This window comes from Arachis ipaensis, chromosome B09 (assembly GCF_000816755.2).
Source record: "Arachis ipaensis cultivar K30076 chromosome B09, Araip1.1, whole genome shotgun sequence".
In the NCBI taxonomy this organism is placed as follows: domain Eukaryota; kingdom Viridiplantae; phylum Streptophyta; class Magnoliopsida; order Fabales; family Fabaceae; genus Arachis; species Arachis ipaensis.
The window spans coordinates 125,263,413-125,276,906 of NC_029793.2; the positions used below are offsets into that span (position 1 = coordinate 125,263,413).

The 13,494-nt window shown below is 32.2% G+C and overlaps 2 protein-coding genes and 2 long non-coding RNA genes across 4 annotated transcripts; 2 read left to right on the top strand and 2 right to left on the bottom strand.

Moving 5' to 3' along the window:
- Nucleotides 1-2,089, bottom strand: LOC107616046. Its single transcript, XR_002354904.1, has 4 exons — nt 1,531-2,089; nt 1,085-1,156; nt 113-321; nt 1-21 (listed from the first exon to the last, which is right to left on the bottom strand). It is a non-coding gene; the product is annotated as an uncharacterized LOC107616046 (long non-coding RNA).
- Nucleotides 3,354-4,410, top strand: LOC107616695. Its single transcript, XR_002354436.1, has 2 exons — nt 3,354-3,436; nt 4,058-4,410. It is a non-coding gene; the product is annotated as an uncharacterized LOC107616695 (long non-coding RNA).
- On the bottom strand, nt 5,274-7,127 carry LOC110266937 (E3 ubiquitin-protein ligase BAH1-like). Its single transcript, XM_021112018.1, has 6 exons — nt 7,110-7,127; nt 6,655-6,869; nt 6,507-6,546; nt 6,110-6,364; nt 6,014-6,027; nt 5,274-5,608 (listed from the first exon to the last, which is right to left on the bottom strand). Exons 1-6 carry the CDS (start codon nt 7,125-7,127, stop codon nt 5,503-5,505), a joined length of 648 nt encoding a protein of 215 aa, XP_020967677.1. The 3' UTR covers nt 5,274-5,502.
- On the top strand, nt 9,089-10,778 carry LOC107617158 (TGACG-sequence-specific DNA-binding protein TGA-1A-like). The gene is made up of 3 exons (XM_016318938.2): nt 9,089-9,440; nt 9,654-9,860; nt 10,422-10,778. The coding sequence occupies exons 1-3, from the start codon at nt 9,321-9,323 to the stop codon at nt 10,530-10,532; spliced, it is 438 nt and encodes a 145-aa protein (XP_016174424.1). The 5' UTR covers nt 9,089-9,320; the 3' UTR covers nt 10,533-10,778.

Genomic DNA, 13,494 nt, shown 5'->3' on the forward strand with positions numbered 1-13,494 from the left:
GCATGATTCCCAATAATTTCCCTGATGAAAGAAGAAATTGCAGCATGGAAAGGAATGAACTCTGGGTCTGCATAAATCTATGGAGAATAATGTCAAGTAATAATAATCTTACCAGAAATCATCATAGTGTCTCTCAATGCAGGAGACATCTGAGGCTGTTACTGCAACTAAGGCACCGTTACTGCGAGCTTTCTGACATACTTCTGTTATTGCTCTAATAGTATCGGGTAGTTCAAATAGATACCCTTCAACAACAAGTATGTTGGTCTTGGTAACCGCATTAGCCAAGATTTTGTCATAGTTAACAGTTGATGATGTACCCTGCCCCCAGATTACAAATATTAGCATCTTCACCATTGATATTGTGACAGAAAATAAACAAGTTGGAAGAGAAAACTAGTAGAAAGCCAAGATAACCATTTTTCACTCCTAGATTGATGCTTAAAAGTAGAAATAAATAATAGTGCATGAAAGAGTAACTGCCAAGTCTTTTTTTTCTTCAATGTACAAAATAGAATACAAAGTGAACAATTCAACTCCAAAACAAAACTCAAGAAACTTTGGGCAACTCGCATAGCTCAACTATTCAACATGCCATTTAGATGTCTCAATGTTCTTCTCATTGTATGGATATACATAAAAACAAAGAGGATCAAAACTATACAAACCAATCCACATATACTTAGAAACAGGTTATCAGTTAACAAAGAATCTACAAACTTCTTTTTTTGTCCGTCCGACACAACCAACTTTAGCTTCAAATTAATTGAGTTGGCTGCAAAAAGCTTACCAAGCCAATTGCAAGGAAAAACAAAGAGACTTTTCCAAGAATGATTTATACAACTGAAGTCTACATCAAAGAAATGAAGCACAAGGAAGATTAGATATATAACTGAAATTTTTCCCCGGAAAAGACAAACTGATTGGTTGATAGCTGCATTCAGAATTATAACCATATATTCACATAAAAACAGAAAACAAAGAAAAATCCATGGAAGAAGATAAAAATGCTAGGTTGAACCTATAAAATAAAAAATCCTGATTGTTCTGAAACACCACAATAATACAAGGAAACGGAAAGTACCTTTTAGAAAGCTGATGCCAAAATTAGCGACTTTACTGCAAGAAATGTCAAGACTCTCCAAACACGCCAACTCTGGAAGCAAATTGAATAAAATACATTGTTCTGTTAATCATTGAACCATGTGTTGACTAAGACAACAATTTTACCATGGCAAGTTTTCATCTTCCACTCAATGAACAATTTATTAAATCAACCACAGTAAAACACAATATAACAATCAAAGGGTAGAGAACAATACCAAAACAATAATTTAGCAAATTAACAAGTTAATAAGATCAATTAAAACTGAAAATCAAAGTAACAAGAACAATTAACATTTTAAACTACAGCAAACTAACAACAAAATAAGAACAAGAAAACATACTAACCATGAAAACAACAATAAAGAAAAAAAAAACAATAACTGAATAATTAATACAAGAACAAGAAGAAGGAAAAAAAATCACCCTAGGATGGACCAGTTCTGAAATTCAAACAGTACAGGGAAAGGGAGGAGCTTTAAATCGCGACGGAGATGGCTGAATGGAGGCAGACAATGGCGGAACGGTGGCTGAAAGGCCGCGGAACAGAGGCTGAACAGAGGCTCGAACACGCGGCGTAGAGGACTGAACAGAGGGCTAAGCAGTTCGAACAAGGGTTGGCCAAAAAACAGACGCAGAAGCTTGGCCAAAAAGGAGGCGGATGCGCGGCGAACAAGGGCGACGTTGCGCCGAAGCTGTAGCAGCGGCGGTGGCTGGACGTTGAGGAACGGCGACGAGAGATGGCTGCTTCGGTGCTTCCTCCAAGCTGCGTCCGAGTTCTCTTCTGTCTTCTCTGCGTTCTTCAGTGTGTTCGTTCAGAGGCAAGAGAGAGGGAAGTGAGGGAGTGAGGAGGAGCTCGATGAGAGGAAGGAGGAGAGTGGCTGAGTGAGACTGTGAGAGAGGAGAGGCCAAGGAGGTGCTGCGCGTTTTGGTTACTGGTTAGGGTTCCTCTAACCAACGGCACCGTTTTGAGCAAATTTTAGAAAACCGGTCGGGCCCCGGTTCGGTTCGATCGACCGGTTCTCAACCGGTTCAACGGTCTAATGACGGTTTTTGAATCTTTTGATTTTGATATACGATTGATTCGTATATACCGGTTTACGGTTCGACCGACCGGTTCGAACGGGTTTTCAGAATTTTGGTTCGAACCGTTTTTTTTCTCGGTTCACGATTTGACCGGTTCGAATCGTTTTTAGAATTTTGCATTTTTCTCTTATTCCAAAAATCCGGCCAGGAGACGGTTTGGTTTGATCGACCAGTTCTTGGCCGGTTTGTCGGTTCAATTGCGGTTTTTGAAATTGGGAATTTTAACATTTGTCCGAGTTGTTTTTTGTAGTGGTTCATGGTTCAACCGGCCGGTCCGAACCGATTTTCAGAAGATAGATTATAACCATTCTCTCATGTTGTTTTTATTTTAAAATGTTTAATATATTTTAGTATCAAATTTTCAATTAAGCTTACAACACAGAAGTGGTTCAAGGAATCAAAATGCTAGAGTGAAAATTAAGCTTCACCTAAATTCAACTATAATCGAACGAAAGACAGAAACATTAATTTTCAACAATAGTCCATAAAAAATATAGTGCATAATAATTTTTTAAGTAAAAGAGATGAAACTAACAAGTCTTAGTAGTTAATATAAACTAAACATGACTACATGACAATTACGATTATTTAATTTTTGTTTGACTCCTTTTGTTTATACTTATTGTAATTCCTGGGAGCAGATTCAATGACATTATGCAGCATCAAGTTGTGGGGCCTTAGAATCAAATCCAACACATGTCGCATCCTTGTATCATCATTAACCTGCAAAATATAAATATTTTAGGTTACCAACAAAATCATACACATTAGCAATTGAAGTACTATTTTTTTTAGCAAAAGAAAATTATATTTATTGTATAACTATACGTCTTCCTGTAGTTTGTCATCCAGGTTGCCACCCATACCCCACAATCATTACTGTGTTAAATAAGACGCGGTTAGCTTATGCAGATAAAAATTTGAAAGAGGAAAACACAAATATAGATATTCCTTACGAGCCAGGAGCTTGTTCTCGTGTTTCTAGCATATCCACAAATGCAAAATCAAGTATCCTTGGCCTGAACGGAGTGTTGTATTTATAGAACGAGTCATACTTGAGCATATCTTCCAGATATTCAACCCTTCAGCTTCTCTTCTTGCATCATCAGCATGTGACTGAAACATTTTAGCCTCTACTTGTTTGATTTTAACTACACTCTCCAATTCATGAAAACATAAGTCTTTTGGAACAATACTCATTTGCAGCTCAGGCGCCAGAGTCCTTTTATCATCTTGATCAAAGCTGGTAAGGATGTTTGCTGGCATTTCTAACACAGGTTTCTTCTCCGAATAAGTAGATTTCAGCCAAGAAGCTTCCTGGCTTGGCCCAACTATCCCTTTGATTTTCTTACTTCGTTCCTTCCCAGATAAGTTTGTAGCCATTGCTAATTTGGAAGAATTCCCATCTGAAATATGGACAACATGTAGGGTAAAAAGATGCAAACACAATTTAGCTTGAAAGCACTAGGAATTTAAACAGGAAAAAATAAAATCAAACTTAGAAAATAGCACAATCTGAGATCTAAAATAGTATGCTTTATAGGCAATTAGGCATGATACAAATACGAAAAACTACAGTATTTGATATCTATCATTTGCTAACATAACTACATAAGTGCAAATGCTTTCAATATTGATGCTTTGATTTGAAGATTTCTGCTTTGTTTCAGCATTATTGCTCTTTGCCTACTTGAAGATTGTTGATCTCCTTGCTTTATTTATATATAAATAATGTATTTTGATTAGTTTTCTTCCCAGTTTATTGATTTTGATCCCCTTGTCTGTTTTGATTTTGCATCTGGAATCAGGAGTAAATATTTAAACTATTAGTCTCTAAAATTTAAACTATTAATTAATTTTGCAACAGGGTAATGGTCCAAGAGATTGAGATTTTAAAGATTGAAGTGATGCCAGGATGGAGAAAAGGAACAAAGATCAAATTTGAGGGCAAGGGTGATGAAAAACCTGGATACCTCCCTGCTGAGATTCCTCTAGTAGATGCACTCACAGGGTGCTCTTTACCAATTTCTATATTAGGAGGGGAGAAGCTGACTTTGTCATTTGAGAATACTGTTGTATACCCTGGATATGTTAAGGTTATTGAAGGTCAAGGCATGCCAACCCTTAAAAACGATGGGAAAAGAGGTGACCTCCATGTCAAGTTTCTAGTTGACTTCCCCAAAGAATTGAGTGATGAACAACGGCAAGAAGCTTTTAGAATCTTAGAAAATTGTTGTTAATAATGACCATAGTTGTACATTTGTATATTTTATATGCAGATATGAATGCATTTGCTATCAGTTAAAGACACAAATTTTCTGTTAATGATAGATATACAATTCATAACTCAATGTTGGCATTGGATTATTTCTCCATAAGAAATAGCTGATAATTACATATATTTATGTATATAGTACCTATAACCATATAACCACTGTTTTATGAATATCTTATTAGACTTCGCTGTAAATTTCATTTTATTCTGCATTCATCTCCTAAAATAAAAAGTTGGTAAAATAAATAAAAAATCTAATTATTCTTGAATGAAAATGATAATTAATTTTTATTTTATTATTTTAAAATTTTTTCTTATATTAGAGAATCTTTTTCCTCCTACTTAGATTCTCATTGACCTTTACATTTCGGCAGCCAGTATCTCGTTTGGAACTGTACATTCTTTTAGATATCTTTTTACCCCGTCCTTGATCATTAGACCCCCGTCCACGTTTATTACCACTTCAAACAATTTTCTTTGAAGCAGATTTATCTTTAATGAATTCACCATGCCCTAACTCTGCTGGTTCAACCTCTCTATTGCATTTGAAGGACGTATATCTTGAAGGAAGCTTCTTCTAGAAAGAAAGAGCGAGTTAGATGCTTTAAGTTTTCATTATATATCATAAAAGATCTCCTGCCCTCCACCCATATGCTCAAAAGTAAAAAGTTAAACATCAGGATCATATGTTTAAGGAAGATTTAGTATCCACTATATTTCTTGCATTATAGAAAAATAGATCAACCTTTCAAGACCAAAATGAGGATTTAGTTGAAAAGAAAGAAAGAAAAAAAGGGAATTGGCTTCCATCTCATCGCTGGATCCCCGTTTTTTTGCTTGAAAATTTATGTCACAAGGAAACACCTTTCTTATTAGTGATACTGAAAAATAACCCCTTCTTGAGAAATAACACCAGCTTACATGCGGTTTTAACAAACACGATTCAGAATGTTATATACAAACCATATATCAACAAATGTGTATTCACATTTAATCTTTGACTGCAGAATCTGAGATGACTTCTTGACTCGTTTTGCTTAGACACCTACGAATAACCTGCATTGCGATTCCCAGTGTTCCTTTATCTGTTTAAGCCTCTCTACCCTTTCTGATTGAGCCCTTTTCTCCCAGTATTTCTGGCAGCTGTACAAGTATTTCAAACATTAGCTTATTAATAGAGTTACAAAGGATACACTGTAAGCGCTACTCCAAAATTGAAAGTTAAATTCTTTAGAGCTATAGATTCAAAAATTATTAGATACTATTAAGGGTCTGTTTACTTCTTTTCAATGATAGTACTTTTTGTTTCCAGGCTAAAAAGTTTTATTATTTTCATTCTTTTTTAGTTTTCTTCACAAAGTTCTAAAAACAGAAAACAGTATGCAATCATACAGAAAATAGTTTATGAATTCTAAGGTAGTATCTTCTACATTTTGGTGAAAGCTAAAGTTTTTCCTTGGGTTTAAAATTCTGACACAATCTCTAACTTAATTAGATCTATTTGCATGGCTGCATCCAAGCAACAGTAATCTACAAATAAATAACTACAGTGGGACTGCAATCTGAATGAAGATGCTCGGTATGTGAATAAAGCACAAAAATTTAGTTCCAATACACCCAACAACTAATAATGAGTTAACTTACCAGGCATATAGAACAAGTCAAGTCGATATCAATTTTGATGGAATCAAGTAGCTCACAAGTGAGTGCTGGTTTTCCATCCTTAAACGTTAGAGAACATCCATCAAAGAAAGCATGTGCCTTCCTAGACTGGACCTTAGTTTCCCTTAGATTGATGTGGAGGGCCATAAGCTCACAAAGCCAAGGACTTTGCAGAATTTCCTTGTGCATACTCTGGACCTGTGACTTGAACATTTGTCCTTGCCTGGAATAATGAACCTGCATGCAGTGACAAATACAATTGAATTAATTAAGTACTAATCATATACAGATTAAAGAATTAATTAACACGCCTCATAATAATTTTTTACCTGAATTGTCCAAACATAACAAGCAAAAAGGGACACAAATAATGCAATATCTTATCATATTTCTTCAGTATTTTTCTGTTGAAGGTAGTACTATATGAATGAAGAGCATACTTTATGAGCTAACCAACTATGAAAGAGTTTTCCGGTGATATGAAGTTTCCAAGGTATCATTCCACCACACCCTTTTGCTTGTAGTACCCCTTCTCTGCCAAGGCCTTGCTCATAACCTTAACAATGATTCCCTCACGCAACCAATAGTCCTTCCTGTTGATTTTCTCCTTTTTCTTCTCCTCTTCCCTTATCAATTCTTCCAAGGTTGACTTTCCTCCACCGCCACTCTCTTCTCTCTTCAAACTATTTCCCGAATTTCTTTCTTTGTATTTATCTTCCTCATCCTCATCAAACACAGCCTTCTTCGATGAATTATCAGAATCATTAACAATGGAGTAATTCACAGTAAAAACAGTAAGATTTACAGATTAATTAACACTTATTCAACAATTATTCAACCCATAACAAGTTCACAAATTAACTAACAACAATTATTCAATAATTGTTATAAAAAAAAAGCCAACTGCTCTCATGAAGATGCCAAAAATATCTTCTCATGATGATCTTTGTTTAAAAAGTGTAACTTATTTGTTTAGCAACACTTTGAATAAAGGTAACATTTTTACTTCAAATAAAAATCAAGCCTTACAATCTATCATCCAATAGTAAAAATGAAATATCTTCACATGATGACAATCATAAAATCTTCATTGGAGTAGCCACCTAAAAAAAATACCTAGAAGCTAGAAGCTCTAGAACAGAGCAGAGCAGATCCTGAGCAAGGGGGAGACAAGGGCACGACCGAAGGGATGGCAGGTGGAACAGAGATAACGCCGGTGACGATGGAACAGAGCTGTGCGACGAAAAAAGGAGGCAAGCCCGGCGACGATGGAACCGAGCTGCGCGACGGTGCTTTCAAAGCTGAAACAGTAGCTGCACGATGGTGGAACAGAGCTGCACGATAACAACGGTGGCTTCGAAACTCGTTTCGGCGACGGCGGCGGGATATGGACGGAGGTGAGGGAGTGAGATCGATGACGGAGAGAGGAAGGAGGAGCTCGAGGGTGATGGGAGGGATGGGTTCACGTTTAGCCGTTGTGTGGAGCTAAGGTTGCTGGGTTGGGTAATTGGCTAGGGCATCCCAGCACACGCACAGTGAGACAGATGAGAGAGATCGAGGAGCAAAGAGGATAGGAAGAGGAAAGAAGAAGATGAAGAAGACTGAATCCTTCAGAAGCGTGAACGAGAAGGTTTCTGAACCGAGATGAAGAACAATTTTGGTTTTTTGTTTTTTTAATATGTTTAACACAGATAAAGAACAATTTTGATTTTTTATTTTTTTAATATGTTTTTATTTTGTTGTTTCAATTATTTGAAACTATAAAATTAGAATTAATTGAATTCTAAAATTTAATTAATTTAAAAGGGTATTTTTATCTAATCAAATAAAGGAAGAATGTTTAAGTCTTTTTATAAAATTAAATAAATAAATATTTTTTATTTTTATTTAATTAAAATGGTGTTTTAGTAAAAGTAGTGATATACTATATATTTAAAAAAGAAAAAATTAAATGCTGATGTGGAAAATAAATTCCACATGTCATATTGTTATTTATCCATATTTTAAACGTATCAGTTATTAATTTATCATCGTACCGTAGCAAACACCATTTTATATTATTAGATATAATCTAACACCATTGAAAATACTAATAATAACTAATTAATTACTACAAATCATAAAATATACTTCCCCTAACACTACAGTTTAGTCATTTATAGATTCTTCCGCAACAACTAGTTAGTAATGTTTACTCTTCTCAACAACTAGTTTATAATGACAAATTTGTAACGAGTTTATAAGAAGTTTTGCAATGACTAATTTGCACAACTACCTTTATAAATACTAATTCGTAATAACATTGAGTTATTTTAAAAACTATACCATAAAAAAATAAAATATTTTATGTCACAAATGAAAATACATAACAAAAATTAAACAAGTTATGCCAATTCATTGCTAACACTAACCGAATTAGATTTTAACGTATCGAATTGAGTTAAAAAATACTCTAAAACTTACGAATATATATCGAACTAGAAAAAATTTACCAATGTACACATAAATGGCATTAGGAGTTGATGGTGAAATCTGAAATTAAAAATAAAATAATATATCTCAAGATATAAATGTAATATATTTTCTATATTTTAAAAAATATAAGATAAAAAAACACCAAATTCTTTTCTCTTTCTCTATCTTTGTATTGTATCCTATCTCTCAAACAAAATGCAGCCATTAAAGTAGAAATTAATAAAATATGTCCCTATACTTATTTTGTTCTTTTAAGTGTATATCCCTCAAAAGATACATAAAGGGGAGTCAAAGAGAGATTGAGGTAGCACTAAGAATCTGCCTCCTTGGAACAAGAATGGGTTAAAGTTCATGGTTGAGATTAAAGACAAGTTTTACACATCATTACTCTTGTCCTAGGATGTTTTGAAGGGCCAACACCAAGAGTATATTAACTCACCTTGGTTCGGATATTCCCTAAATATTCAAGAAACCAGATTAAACAACTTTATAATTAATAATACATTTAGTAGTGTCACTTTTTCTATCTTTAATTTTTGTTAGGTAGATCCAAACACAATAAATAAAGCTTCCTCAACTATTATTGCTTTCAAATATGTTTGCCAAAGTGCTTTAATTTATATATATAGCTTTCAATCTTCTTCTAAATATCACCATTAGTGTTCTAGTGCCTTGGAGTTTTTGTCATCAATTTCAAGAGAAATTTTAACTCTTTCAGATGGAAACAAGTGCTCCAAATGTAAATGTCTTGAATTTTAGTTCTGCTTCTTTCTGTTGTGGAACGGACGAATGCGATTTTCGATGGATCGGAGGCTTTCGCCCTTCTAAAATTTTGCAGGTAGTGATGCTTGTTTGCTAGAAATGAAATGAGATATTTATAGATTCATGCTGTGTCCAAATATATTTTTCATTCTCATGCATATGGTTGTATTTATATTTTGTAAAGAAAATATTGGACAAGATCATTTTACTAAGGGAAATCATTAAAATTTTATCAAATAAATACTAAAATTAAGCACCCTATAATATATATTATTTACTTTGGATACAGGTTATGTTGCCACAACTTGAAGATTCATGTAATTCCCAGGAACAAGTGTGTGATATTATAAAGTTTGGAAAATCATGTGAGGAAGCAGAATATGCTCTTTCACAAGGCATGGAAAAACTGCATCAACTGCATGCCAAAGCAACAGCAGCAGGTGACAAGGGATCTCAACTGATTTTTGTCTCTCAAATGGTTAGCTTTCTAAAGCAGGTAAGTAACAACACTTCCATATTTTCTGTCCATCTAAAATAAAGTGATAATAAAAGAAAGTAAACACATAAATTGTATTTCAGAACAGATATTTTGTTGATTCTCTGCAAGTCTTTGAGAATTATTCTCATTTGGTCTCTTTGTTGTTATAAAAGTGAATTAATAAATCTCATAATAATTTTTAGACCTAATTGACTTGTAATAAAATTTGTTAGGAACTTATTTGTTCAACATGTATGTTACACATTTAATTGAAGTGACGAAAGACTAATCTTTTTGACGAAAGTAATTTTTAAAGAATTCTAAAAGTTAAAAATTTGTTGAGAACTAAAGTGTCGAAAAATTTCGTTGAAACCGATTTGAGTGTTATTTAAAAAAAAAAAATTTCTTTATCTCTTCTATTGGTGTCTTTGTATTTTATGATGTGAAAATAAAGTTAGTCATTAAACAGAGTTTTAACCATAAAGCTTGTGTCCTAGTTAATCTAACTTATAAAATTATTTATTTCAGATTTAGCAGCTAATGGATACTAACAAATGAAGCTTTTTTTTGTTACAACAGGCTAATTATGTTCGTCAAGAATTCTTGCATCAATTCTCTCGTTTCGTTACAGTTTCCCAACAAGCTCAAATTTTACTTGCCTTGGGGATTAAGCTTTCCCAAGATATCTGAACAATACTTTCTTTGTTTTCCTTTTAATTGTCACTATGAAAATTTGGTGCATCATTGCCGAATATTCAGATGCACTACTATTCTAAAAATGCACCAAATTTTTATAGTGAAAGATAAAAAAAGAAAAATGGAAAGAGCAGTGTAATATCAACCAATAAATATTGAATCCAAATAAAAATTAATGTATCTTGTTTGTAATGCAAAACAAAATATTAAGGTTATAATATTAGAGAATTTTAAGTTAAATTGAGATTTTGGGGAAAGTAAAAGTTAGATCTTTAAGGTCTAAAGTAAAAGATGTTATATGAGTGAATGAGAAACAAATCGTATGTGTATAAAATTGTTTTAGAAAAGTTTCCCAACAATTATTAAGAATTTCTAAGTGGCCATGATTAGGAAGAATTTGTAGTTGCTATTAATATTTACTTGGATTAAAGAGTTGAAAGTGGTCACGTTTGAAGCACGTGACTGTTTGAAAGCCCAATAAAAAAGGTAAGCAAACGAGCCTCCCCAACCTCCCTCTCCCAAAAGTGAACTTGGCTAATAGAGATTGCAATGGAAACCAAGGAATGAAAGAATTCTGTATATTGCTTTCATTGATTTTACTGTTCCTTCTCACGTTAACTTTAATTGGATTTAAAGGTTATAATTTTCAGTCCACATCAGTAATAAATAGAGGCTAATGCTAAATTATCATATTTATAAACAATTCTCAAGTTTTTCACAATTTTATAATGTATCCTAAAAATAATTTTACCACCCTAAAAACTTTCTAGTTTAACAGGATACAACTATGTTATGCACAAAAATAAATAATTATTAAATTAGTATTTTTATAAAATATATGTTAAAATATAAAATAATAATAAAAGTATGTTTTTTTTTTTACCAAAAATAAGAGACTCGAACCCACAACCTCTTAAATGAATATGAAAAAATTATGGCATTTGAACTATAACTCATTGACAATATATATATTCCTGATATAGTTTTTGACTAAGATTGAAAATTTGGCCATGTGCTACGAAGCACAAATTAAACACTAAGATAGCGTTTGGTAAGAGATACTAAAACTGAGATTAGAGGATTGATATTTAATATTATATTTGGTAGTTAGAGATTAAAAGTAAAATTTTAGTTTTCATTTAAAAAATTTTAATCTTTTTAGTACCTCTAAAAAATAAGAATATAAGAGACTAAAATTACTTCTGCTATCACCAAATTTCACCACTAATAATAATAATAATAATAATACCAAAATTAACAACAATCTCATTGACATATATTAAAATCAGATTCATCAACATATATCAAAATCAGATTCATCAACTCATAACAAGAGGATTTCAAAATCAGAATGAAAAAAAATAGTTGGAAAGATTGAGACGGTGCGAAATTGAAACTGAGGCGACACGGCGAGCACATCAAGAAACAGAAAGCAGCATGACAGACCTAAACACGAGCACGATACGGCGACACTCAAGCAAGGTGATATGGCACGGTACGATGCGGAACTGTAACTTGAGAGAGCGCACACTAGAGAGAAAGAGAGAGAGAAGAGTAAGGGGGAAGGAGTAGGGTTTTATTAGAAATAGTATTTTAGTAATTTCACTTATTTAAGTGTCGATTTTTATTTTAAATCAAATATAAGGTATTGAGACATAACTCAATCTTGTATACTTTAGAGTATCTATCTCTCAATTTCTGTTTTCCATATGCTACCTAATAAAGGCATGAGATATGACATGAGATTGGATATGTCGATCTAATTTTTTATAAGACATGAGTTACGACATATAAATAAAATATAAAAGTTTTTTTAGATAAAGTATAATAATATCTTAATATTTTATTGATATTAAAACACAAATTGATATTTTAAATATCTAAAATATTTAAAATAATTTTTATCTTAATAAATAATAACATATAATATTTTCAAACTCATTTTAAAAATTAGTGCAACTAGGTAAATAATAAAGTTGGACGCATTAGTAGTATTTAAATCTGTCTAAATTCATTTCTAAAGTCAATCTTAGTTACACATCGAAGTCTCAAATGTATCAAGATGCAACTTGCCACAGTGTATAGTAACAAAGTTAAATTACAGTGTTGGTGTCTATAATTTTATAAAATTTGTAATTAAGTCACTGTAGTAAAAAAAATTTAATCAGGTCTCTATATTAATTTTAAATTTATAATCACATCCTTTCATTTAATGGGATATGCTGAGACATATTCGTTAATAGTGTGAGATAAATAATAATATTTTTGTAACGTTTACAGTTAAAAAGAATCTATATACAAATTTAAAACCAATATAGAAATTCAATTGAAAATTTTTTAAATGTATGGATTCAATTAAAAAAATTTAATCTTAATATATTAATGATGTAAAATATTTTATATAATCGTCAAATTACATTCATTCGTTTAGATGACCATTCACGCTTCAATTATATAAGATAGTTATTTTTATTAATGTATTATTATGTAATTGGATGTATGTATAAATTTTTTTATTAATAATTTATCAAAATTAAATTCTTACAAATTTAAAAAAACTAAAAAAATTAACAGAATAATTTAATTATAACAAAACTACCACCTATACTAAAAGAAGACCCAGATGCTAAATGTAGCGATAGACAAAATATCCCTTGCAATTGCTTCCAAATGTGTGAGGGAATTTAACTTCATTTGATATTCATGAATTTAGGATATCAAATTCATCTTGAGATTGTGGCATTTATTTTTTTCTAAGATAATAATCTATCTCACTTTTTGCATTGATGAATATAGATTCATCATTTACATGCATAGTAACAAAATCAATTGTCAAGATTCATGATGAAAAATTTGTATTTTCCTTTTATTTTATTTGTGCTTCTTTCTCTCACGTTTTTTTTTTTGTCAACAACCAAGCACAACTTAATTTTGTTCACTATCAAAAGAGTAAAGA

Excerpts from the sequence above, each read along its gene's own strand:
- LOC107617158 (XM_016318938.2), top strand. The coding sequence starts at position 9,321 with ATGGAAACAAGTGCTCCAAATGTAAATGTCTTGAATTTTAGTTCTGCT. Across the intron at positions 9,441-9,653 it reads GCCCTTCTAAAATTTTGCAG|GTTATGTTGCCACAACTTGA; the intron begins GTAGTGATGCTT and ends CTTTGGATACAG. Across the intron at positions 9,861-10,421 it reads TGGTTAGCTTTCTAAAGCAG|GCTAATTATGTTCGTCAAGA; the intron begins GTAAGTAACAAC and ends TTGTTACAACAG.
- LOC110266937 (XM_021112018.1), bottom strand. Across the intron at positions 6,547-6,654 it reads AAGGCCTTGGCAGAGAAGGG|TACTACCTTCAACAGAAAAA; the intron begins GTACTACAAGCA and ends TCATTCATATAG. Across the intron at positions 6,365-6,506 it reads TACTGAAGAAATATGATAAG|GTTCATTATTCCAGGCAAGG; the intron begins ATATTGCATTAT and ends CACTGCATGCAG.